The following is a 10,415-nucleotide window of genomic DNA, read 5'->3' as shown; positions in this document are numbered from 1 at the left end:
TCACTTTCATTTAGAACACGTTTGAAATTGATGTCATATAGCAGTTCTTTGAGCAATAAAATAAAAACATAACCGCATAAAAAACACGTATAAAAATACCCGACATTGTATAAAGTACAGTATATGACCGAATCTATAATTAAATACAAATTCAATCAAAGCATAATCTTTCCTTTTAAACAAGTTTCCTGTCCTCATCACCCGTGATCAGACGAACACAGTAAGGTATAAGAGCAACCACAACAAAAGGAATGGAGGTGCTCTTACAAAAAGACAGAATGTAAAAAAGCGCCTCCGTGTGAGTCGGTATTTTCACTACGTCGTACACTTGAAGAGTTGTGAGGGTGGCGGCCAAGCACATGAGCTTGAATCGGATCTTGTGGCCGATCTTGCCTTTACAACTCTGAATGAACATCTCCGAATTGACAGCCAGGCCCAGTCCGAACAAGGCTCCCAGGTTTCTCACCAGCCCGGCGAAGGGCGTGGTGTCCAGGTGGATCCAATCTGGATTAGCGCACCACCTCTTGGCTTTGGTGACCGACCACAGCGGATCCACGCCTGCCAGCGTGAGCAGCAGGTAGAAGCCGAGAGCAACGGTGAAGAGGAAAACATTGGTCTGGATGTACACTTTTAAACTTGCATTGGAGACTGAGGGGACGTGTTCGAATGCCTCCGCGACCAACATTCCTGAAAACAAAAATAAACTAATATAAATAAATAAAAAAATAAAAAATATATATATATATATATATATAAGAATGTCAGCGACAAAACTTACCAGCAAGAAGTCCGAGGATGACCTGGTGTGGGAAATGTGTGGCAATAAAAACCCTGGACACACAAACACTTATCTGGATGATCCAAAAAGCAGCCCACAAGCAGGACTTCAGAAGCCAAATCCTGGAAGAAAAGAATGAAAGAGTGCAAAAAAATTTGTTTTTTTTTTTAATGACAACTTTTGAGGTGGGTTGCCAGAACTGCTTGCTTGGATTTTCCGCTATTGTTCATTTCCAAAATGCACGTTGGCTAGAAGCAGAAAATTGTAATGGCAACTCGAACCGACGCACCTTTTGGAAGTGTGGAGCACGTTGACGGTGGAGGAGCGAGTAGCGTTGAGAGCAGACGTGATCATGACATACCAAACGCACGATGAGCCCATGGCATGACCAGATGGACTACCTGCGCCGACAAGAGGTTGGCAAACTGCAAGTGATTGTCTACTATCTCACCAGACACTTCATTAGGTACACCTAGACAAAGTTATGTACTTGCCGAGAGGTATTCATTTTACAATATAATAGATGACGGTAGTTTTTTTTTAAATGTGAGTCAGCATTCTTGAAATTTACCTGGTCCCGTTTCACACGTTATGTGAAATTGTTGCAAATGAGGGACGGAATCGTTGTAGAAAAGGTGACTTTCACGCACCCACCAATAAGGTCGCTGGCCAAAGAGAATCCTGAAATCACAAGATTCATCATCACGGTCTTTTTACTCAAATAAATTCGGGCTGAACAATTAATTGAGGTTAACAACATTGCCGTGTAGTAAAATACAAATTAGGAAAAAAAAATTTTTATTTGGTAGTCTTTGATTTAGTTTATTTTTTTAAATGTTATTATTTATGTATTATTTATTTGTAGATTCACTGCTTAAGAAGTGCTGACCATATGATTAAATATCATTTTTAAAGCCGCAAATTTGTTTGCATTATTGTTATTATCTGTTTTATGACGTACTGACGTATGTTCCCGGCACACTTTGGAACTTTGGCAACATTTTGCAAAGTTGGTGCAGTAAACTCTTTACAGACTGCAAATCAAAGGGTTTTGTCAGTTAATAACTCTAATTAAATATGTTACATCGTGATTTATTTATACGCCTAAAAAAACAAGACCCACAAAAACACATCATATATCTGATATTGTTTATTGTTCTACAGATTAATTTACTGCTTATGTTTATTAAAATAAATACATGGAAAGAGGACCATGAAAAAATAATCGCATATTAATTTGCCATACTGAGGAGAAAAAAAAATATTTGCTGATTTTTCTTTTTAATAATTCAGCCCTAAAATAAAATGCTGTGAGAATCCCTGTATGTCTTACCATTTAAAAATAAGATTGAACCAGTCTCCAAAAACAGCCGCCCATATCATCTTGGTGCCCACACTGTGACTCAGGTGGAACCACAATGGGAAATACACCGAGAAAATATTTCTTGGGTCGCCCACGGTTGAAATGAAGCCGAGGAAGTCGCGGTATTCCCCGTAGTTGTTCTGGAGATGCTTAATAAACAGCACCTCACTACTGTGGACAAAATCCATCTCAGACTGAATCTCTGTGGCCGGTATTGAAAGAGCGACTTCTCAAGCACCACTGACAGCAACATGACCAGCAAACCACATCACAGATAGCTTTATATGTCAACCCAGAGTCATGAGAATAAATCATTCAGTGGGGCCATGGTAACACTGGCAAGCTGTTCGGGTTGCACTCTAGAATTTTTCTTTTTTTTTTTTTTTTTTGAAGGGGTGGAGGGGTCAGGTCCTTGCAGAGAGGACACTGCACTTAAACATGTTACAAAACTGTTAATGCCCTGTCAACCATTAGATATGTTACACACCATTGCTTTGACAATTGTTAAATATTAGCCACTGTAAACACGAAAAGGGAGAGCGCTCAACCTCCTGGACCAGCCTCATTTATTTTATTTTGTTCCTCGCACAGCTGGTACAGGCGAATTAAAATAGAGATGATTAACCATCACAATGGGTATTGATCTGATAATTACCCTGGTCAACAGTAAATTGTAATCAGAGAAATTTTTATGTGTCCATAAACGTATTCATGATGCAGATTTATTTATGTTTCCTGATACATTTTTACATATTACATATTTGAATTTTTGCGGATAACAGGACTAGATACAAGAATATTTAAACCAAATCTATTTTTTAATTAAGTTGAATTTTTTTTGCTGCATTTTGTTAAAAAAATATCAATGCAAAACTGTGGGTACAGATTAGTAAACTGTGGGTACAGATTACTAAACTGTGGGTACAGATTAGCAAAAAATATTTTTTTCTCATACTGTGGCACCAGAGGGGCTCCGTACTAAAGCAAGCCAAAGCTGTAATATTTTTTTATCAATAGGTGGCGGTAATTCTCTATTATAGTATTCAAACCGAAGTAAAACGCAAAAGGAAGAAGAAGAAGGTCCCGCCTCCGCACTTCCGGCTTTGGTTTCCGCTTAAAAAAAAACAAACAAACCGCGAAATTTTGAAAACAAAAAGGGAACGGAGTGTGCTTGTTCAATTGTTTTATGAAACATTTTATCACGTAAGTCGCACACAAACACCCACAATACTCGGAAGTGAGTTAGTCGAAATGGTCAAGGAGCCTCTGTTGAAGCTCAAATTGTCTCACGGTGAACTCGTAACGGTTGTTTTTGTTCCGCGTTAGCATTAGCCGACGAGCTAATGACACAGATGCTGACGTATTTGTGTTGTGATGTACTTTAAAAGTTTCCCTTCACATATTCACATATCTGATTGCTTCTACTTTTCCACCGACAGACGCCCTTAAAAATGGCATCAATCACGGATGTCAACATCACACCGTTTTTTGCCCAGCAAAGAGAAGAAGGGCACACCAGAGCGCTAAAAGCCATCGCTGAGCTCAAAGACATTTCCGCCGAGCTGAGCCACTCACATCGGCAGTTTATCAAATTGTCTCAAGGTATGGCCAGTGAATGTGCAGCTAAATTATGTCAGTCCTCAGTGATGAATTGGTTTCTTTTTATTTTTTTTTCCCAGATGGATGTCTCAAGAAATTTGCGGATGATGAAATACTGTTTGAAACCATTGGGATGCTTAAAAAAGGTGAGTTTCTCTCTATGATCAAGTGCTTGCACAAGTCAATGAGATCTATCTCAGAGATGGTCTGTGTTTGGGTTGATAATAAAGACAAAACAGTTTGGGTCTGGTTCTCAAGGAAACCGCAAAGGTTGTTGTGTGGTCCTTATTTTTTCCCTCACCCACCAACTTCGTGGGATTAAGTTTAAGTCTCCACAAATTTCTAGTCAAAAACAAGCATTATTTCATTTAGTGATATCAGACCCATGTCGCTAGAGTGAAGTGTATTGTAATCAACGTTTGCCCTGATGCGCAGATCAGCAGCATAAGAATGCGTCATTGCAGCAGAAAGAGTGCACGATTGCCGAAATTACATCTGAGATTGGACCCAAGGAAATGCAAAAAAAGACTCTTATCCGGGAGATTGAGAAACTTCAGGAAGAGAAAAACAAGACAAAAGAATGTAAGTTTCATTTAGTCATCATCAACTAATTGATGCATTTTTAAAACAAAATATTATGAATAATCTCTGGCATGTCCACCTGTTTAATTTTCTTTCCTTCCTCAGTACTCGAGTCCCAATATAAAGCAAACAAGAAAAGACTGAAGAACCTGCAAAAAGCCAGATTAAATTTTGAGGATAATTTGGGGATGGAAATACGAAAAATTGAAGGCAAGGCAGATTTGCGACTGATGTTTCACTTTATACAATTCTTGCATTTCCATTTGAAGTCTTGCTAACATTTTTTTTAATAACTCCCAATAGATGTGTAACTTGGTTTGGTTTTGCTTTTTAAAGATGACAAGTTGCAGTTTGTATTCCGAAGAATTGACCCATCTGATTGGAACAGTCCATACATCATCACATTGGAACTCACAAAAGACGGCGCATATCAAAGTAAGCTTAATTATCAAACTGTATTTAAAAAAAAAAAAGCACTTGAGCATAGACTTGATTTGTGATATTAATTGTGACAAGCAAATTGAATTCATGTTCCAAATCATGTTAAAAAGGCCGTTGTGAAATTGACTTCCTGAAAACTTTGTGTGTTCCAGCTGTGTCGAGCAAGCCCGCCCTCGAGTGCCTGCCAGACTTGGCGAAAAAGCTGCAGGAGACCCAGAAAATAGCCGCTTTCCTGAAAAGCGCCAGGAAGCAGTTTATCTTCCAAGCTTGCCAAGACGGTATGACAAAACAAGGATTATAACATTTTGCAACATCAGGTTTATCGACGTAAACTGCTTCCGGGGGTGGCAAAGAATATCACGGAAATCAGATCACAACCCCGTTTTTAATTCAGCAGTACGAGGAAATGACAACTTGTCACTTGCTTCATTTTTATTTGGATGTAAATACGATACATGAACGGACTCATTTGATCCTCAAAAGCATTTATTAACATGTGCATAACATTGTAATAAGCAAGAATGCAGCTGATTCGTTTTTCTTAGCAAATATGTGAGCATTACTAAAAAAAAAAAAAAAAAGTGGAAATATTCCGTTGATTCAATTTGAAAGCTGCAGCTACGGTCAGGCTTCAGATGATTTGAAATGACTTTGCCCAGGCAGCTCCTCAACATACGTGGAGGGAAAATGACCCGTCTGGCCATTGAGTGCACCAAACCACCAGCCGTTCTCTTCCTTTGTGTAAATGTCCAGTAGATCATCTGTTAACACACGTCCGTTTATACTTCCTATATCTCCAGTCAGCTTTTTGACAAGTTTTTACACTTTGCTCCCCACACTTACCTTCTTTCAGAGTTAATTCATCACTTCGTTGAGGTGTGAAGCTGTATAAGGCCTTGCATTGGCCCACGGTGCAAACGTCTGGTGTTCTTTGAACTGCATGTTTAATATATTTTAGCGTTGAGCATAACAGTAAAAATGTTTCAAATAAACGTCTCCTTTCTCTAAAAGTTCTACCGTGTTCTGTAGGCTCTTGTGCGTGCGTTGGAGTTTGAACTTCATATTCTTGTAACGGTGCGGTGCCAGAAACCCGGCCACCTGATGCGGACTCTTCAGTCGGACATTTTGCAGTCTGAACGGGTCCTTTGTAGATGATGGACGCTCTCAGAGAGTGTCGGGTTCTGAAGGGAGTCTTCCTTAGTTTCACCGGCCGAGTCAGCTGCACCACGCTGTGCTCGCAGTCCTGAAGGGATAATCGGTATCATCAATACAGTAAATCTGCTCTCTCTCTCTCTCTCTCTATATATATATATATATATATATATATATATATATATATAATTTTATTTTTTTTCCAAACCTGCTTGTGGATGACACATGACATCTGTATAGCTGTTAACGTTGCGGCTTAAAGAGACACTGCTGCTGTATGCGGTGCACATTAGCATTTAGAGTGGATTTTTTTCCTCTCCCCCCCCCAAGCCACAACTGTCAATAAGTCTCCAGAAAAAAAAAATAGAAGGATGACACCGTGATTTTGCCCTCCTGTGAATGACAGAGACTCTAATAATATGTTTTTTATTGTGATGAACACTGCTTAAAAAAATGTATTAGCCCACCACTCAGTGTCAAGTTTATGCCACAAGAGCCTCAATTGAACAGTATTTGTAACGGCAAAAATTTTGTTCGTTTTAAAAAAAAAATTGTGATCGTTAGTTATGGTTGAACAAGTATTATGAGGGTTCGTTGAGAAGAAAATTCACCCCCAGAATGAAGCCAAAAAGTTTGATAACTCCTGTTGTGCGACCAAAATCTTTATAGTATTTCATCCTAAATATTTGGAAGCTGTCAGATTTTCTACCTGTAGCTGCTTTAGTCGAATTAGTCGGTTTTCCGTCATATGCAGCCAAGGGCGATGCCGAACAAATTATGTTTTCATCTGCATACAATTCCGTTAACTGAATGTCCCTGAGATCATGACACACACACGCAGACAGACTACCTTATCTTTCCACTTGACAATGCAGTCCCGAAATGTGTGGAAGGACTTGGGTTTCCCCTCGAGCTCACACAACGATTCAGAGAGTTTATAGTGCGTGGCCTCCAGGAGATCCCGCTTCAGAGAGTTCTGTTTGCAACAAGACAACACTCACTGAGCTTCTCGTTCATCCGCCACAAAGTCCCCAAAAACACGCAACGCGGCGCGGCGCGGCGCACACCTCATCAAGCTGCTGCTCGGTTTCCTCCAGGTTCCTCCGGTTGGAAAAGGAAGGGTTTTCCGAGTAGGTTTTCATCAGCTTTCCGATCCCTGCGGCCAGATAATGGAAACGTTTTCAGCTGAAAACAGATCACTCGATCGCAATGACGCGACAGAATTAGCGCGGGTTGCCTTCGCAGTCTTTCTTTGCTTTTCGGATCGCTTCCTCCAAGCGATGGAGTTTAAGTTTCATGGCTTCTCTTCTTCGCTCTCTGCACATTAGCGATTTGCCGTCTTCCTCCTGAAGCATGCGACACAAGCAGGGTCGGAATTAATTTAATAATAAATTATAATTAATTAATTTTTTTTTTTTTTTAGATTGAGCTGTTGTGGTCAAAAAGTCAAACTCATTGTCATGCATAAATTCTAATAACATGCAAGAATCTCAAATAATTTAGTGAAATAAAGTCAAACTTATCGCGGTTGCAAAGGCTTCAAATAATAATCGTAAACGTACAAAATAATCCGTCATCAAAAATTCGGCTTTGTTGTCTGCTGTCGTGATGTTGCTCTCCTCCACCAATCTTTGTACGTCTTTATCCATGTTCACTCTTTGGACCAGCAGCTCGATCTGCTTTTGGCCCTGGAACGGGTGACAGTCATCGTCATTTTGTTATCGATGATGACATGACAAGAATCAATCACGATAATATTTGTTCCAAATTACATGTTTGAGGGTTTGGCCAAAACTGGACATGTGCAGGTTGTACCGGGTCAGAATGTTGCAAAGAACTTCAATCCGTTGTTTCTCGAGCTCCTGAATGACCTGCAAAAGAAAAATAAATAAATCAAAGTCAATATAAGAAGCATGTTAAATTTGACTCACTGATTCACACTATAAGAGGGTTTTTTTTTTTTTTTTTTTTAAAGGGGAAGTCAAGCCCCCAAAATTCACTGAGCCATGATTGGTCGTTATCTGAGCCCGGAGCAACTGTGATGTCATTTTCAGCTAAAAGGGGGCTGGATTTGACTGCTTAGCAAAAATTCCACCAACGCAATACTAACCAGAAGGCCGTGTTTCGACTAATGGGCCAGCGTAGAACATATTCATGTTAAGACCATTTTTGGCTCGACGTCCCCTTTAACAATGCTGCTTTGCCGTGCTGTTTTAAATTCTCTCACGCAATCGAAAAGCAAAGACAAAGAATACAGAATGAAATGTTTTAAGTCTCTTGATGTGAATGTCACGTTGCTCTCTTAAATCATGAAATGTATCTGATGTTTGCGTACCTGGTAGCAGTTTTTCAGCGTATTTTCCCACTTGAGTCTCATGTGTTGGCCCTCCATGTTGCTATTAAAATACTCTTCATCCACTCGCGCCTGTACCTCCGCCGACTTTGTCAGCCGATTTAGCATCTGCAAACAACGGGAAGTGGGTCAGAAAAATCATCTACTGTATTAAAAAAAAAAAAAAAAATAGATCACCTTTTGTTTTTCTTTCTCCGTGGATATGTGCTTATTACTCTCGACAAAGTTGAATAAACCTTCGTGCTCCCGAGTTAGTCCAGCCAGTTTCTTTTTGGTCTGTTTAAAAAAAACAAAAAATCAGCAAATGTCGACATGAGGAGCATTGCATAAAAAAAAAAAAATCTATCATGCTCAGTTTTGACATTGTCAGAGCGATATCAGGTGTGGGTGGGTGTGCTCAGGCTCTTGTCCTTGAATCTATTTGAAAAGACTTAACTTGAGTTGCTCCGTCCAGTTTGCCGTAACAAGTTTTCCCGTTCTCTCAATGGCATTGTCGAGCTGTCCAAACAGAGGACGTTCGTCAAGAGTTGCTTTTTTCTACATATTGTATTCAGTGGTGCCTTGAGATAGGAGCGACACCGACTTGCAATTTTTTTGGAGATCCGAATTTAATGATTTTTTTTTTTTTGCCTTGACCTGCGAGTTAATGTTTGAGATACAAGCGCTGCACGGTGGGAGTCAACTCCACTCGCTTCACAATTTCCGCAGCAGTTTAGCAGATAGAGACAAATATATATAAAAAAAAAAAATGAGGCTTCAAGCTGTTTATTAGTTAGTTTTAAAAGTTTAAAAAAAGAAAAATGACTCATTTTGAAAATCACGCAAGTTTGCCTTCTGCTCGCTTAACGCTAACCTATAATGGTTAACAACGAAGAATGATGATTTTAGATATCGAGCAGTGTTTTGACTTTTGAGAGCCGTCATGGAACAAATTCAACTTGTATCTTAAGGCGCCACTGGTTTAAAAAAAAAATAAATAAGAACACAAAAACACATACAGGCCTCTTCCGCTTGTTATGCTCGTCTAAGACTTGACGTAATTCCAATATGGCCTCCTGCTGAAATGCATTTCCCAATGATCTAAAAAAAAAAAAAAAAAGCAACATTGAACGGCCTTTCTTTTTTTCATGAATGGTTTCACATCAAGACTACCTGTGGGCATCCGCTCTGGAGTACATCTCATCTGACACGTGGCACCAGGCACTGTAGACCGAGCTGAAAGCATGAAAAAGGTCACAGCTTGTGTTTTGATCCCGTCTGCCACCATTCCATCACGTCAACGCCCCCTGGCACAATTATTCTTGGAAAATGTTTCACCCAGGGCTGAACAATTAATCAAATTCAAATCAACATCGGAATGTAGTATGACATTTTTTTTTTTGGATCGCCACGCAAGTCAACGCGCTTAGTATCAAATTTTCATTTTCATTTTCGGTTCATTTGCCTTTCTTTTAGCAGACGCTTTTTAAGACCAAAACATTTATGTACTATAAAAGTATTATTGATTATTTTAATACTGATTGCTTGTGTTAGTTAAAAACACATCACATGAAATCGTCGTCGCGATTATTTTTCAAAATCATTTAGCCCCAGTTTAAACAACACAACAAAATTGCATCCCTTACTTGTTGTTCATCCCTTTGGAAGCCCTCATAAGTTTTCCAGCCAGTTTTTGCAGCCCCTTAGCATACGTGTGGTCTAGCTCCGACCTAAAACAGGTTCTCATCAAGTCCAACGCTTTGGAAGTCATACATTTGTAAAGTGCGCCACCAAATTTAGTCCACCTTTGCTGCATAACGCTCATAAGTTCTTTGCAGAAATACTCGCCATCTTTTGACACTCGTTTGACATTTTGATACAGTTGGTTGTACTGAAACGGCACATGAAAGAGAATTTAAAAAAACTAAATTTCAAAAGACATGTAGCAGAACAATAAACACGAGGACAGATCATTTGGAAACCAAAGCGTTCGACGCAAACACTCACAGAGCAGCTGTTGATATAGTCCTTCATCTTAAAGACTGAAGTCGTTTGTTGACTTTGTACCTGCTGGAACTTTGACCGCCTCCTCCCAAAGGCACTCATGCGGAAATCGTCAAGGGACTTTACAAAGGAAAACTCCAGCTAAGTCTCAGCTCTTATGCCTA

The 10,415-nt window shown here is 39.6% G+C and overlaps 3 protein-coding genes across 3 annotated transcripts; 1 reads left to right on the top strand and 2 right to left on the bottom strand.

Annotated features, from left to right (window-relative positions):
- Positions 1–95: 95 nt before the first annotated feature.
- On the bottom strand, positions 96–2,373 carry LOC148323741 (glucose-6-phosphatase 2-like). The gene is made up of 5 exons (XM_088314991.1): positions 2,112–2,373; positions 1,350–1,459; positions 1,068–1,179; positions 779–900; positions 96–687 (listed from the first exon to the last, which is right to left on the bottom strand). Exons 1-5 carry the CDS (start codon positions 2,327–2,329, stop codon positions 176–178), a joined length of 1,074 nt encoding a protein of 357 aa, XP_088171117.1. The 5' UTR covers positions 2,330–2,373; the 3' UTR covers positions 96–175.
- An 827-nt stretch (positions 2,374–3,200) lies between these two features.
- Positions 3,201–5,351, top strand: spc25 (SPC25 component of NDC80 kinetochore complex). Its single transcript, XM_088315357.1, has 7 exons — positions 3,201–3,344; positions 3,581–3,743; positions 3,821–3,886; positions 4,176–4,322; positions 4,428–4,532; positions 4,659–4,757; positions 4,916–5,351. Exons 2-7 carry the CDS (start codon positions 3,593–3,595, stop codon positions 5,062–5,064), a joined length of 717 nt encoding a protein of 238 aa, XP_088171483.1. The 5' UTR covers positions 3,201–3,344; positions 3,581–3,592; the 3' UTR covers positions 5,065–5,351.
- On the bottom strand, positions 5,246–10,355 carry nostrin (nitric oxide synthase trafficking). Its single transcript, XM_088315355.1, has 16 exons — positions 10,255–10,355; positions 10,053–10,138; positions 9,894–9,977; positions 9,421–9,483; positions 9,267–9,348; positions 8,706–8,766; positions 8,446–8,546; positions 8,251–8,376; positions 7,688–7,786; positions 7,478–7,603; positions 7,153–7,261; positions 6,983–7,071; positions 6,766–6,891; positions 5,781–6,006; positions 5,607–5,699; positions 5,246–5,524 (listed from the first exon to the last, which is right to left on the bottom strand). Exons 1-16 carry the CDS (start codon positions 10,351–10,353, stop codon positions 5,388–5,390), a joined length of 1,707 nt encoding a protein of 568 aa, XP_088171481.1. The 5' UTR covers positions 10,354–10,355; the 3' UTR covers positions 5,246–5,387.
- Between the last annotated feature and the right edge of the window lie 60 nt (positions 10,356–10,415).

Source organism: Idiotropiscis lumnitzeri, chromosome 14, assembly GCF_059441095.1.
Source record: "Idiotropiscis lumnitzeri isolate Australia: NSW breed Sydney's pygmy pipehorse chromosome 14, RoL_Ilum_1.0, whole genome shotgun sequence".
NCBI classification, from domain to species: Eukaryota; Metazoa; Chordata; class Actinopteri; order Syngnathiformes; family Syngnathidae; genus Idiotropiscis; species Idiotropiscis lumnitzeri.
Note: the sequence above shows the minus strand (reverse complement) of the source record. Positions and strands in the feature narration are given on the sequence as shown.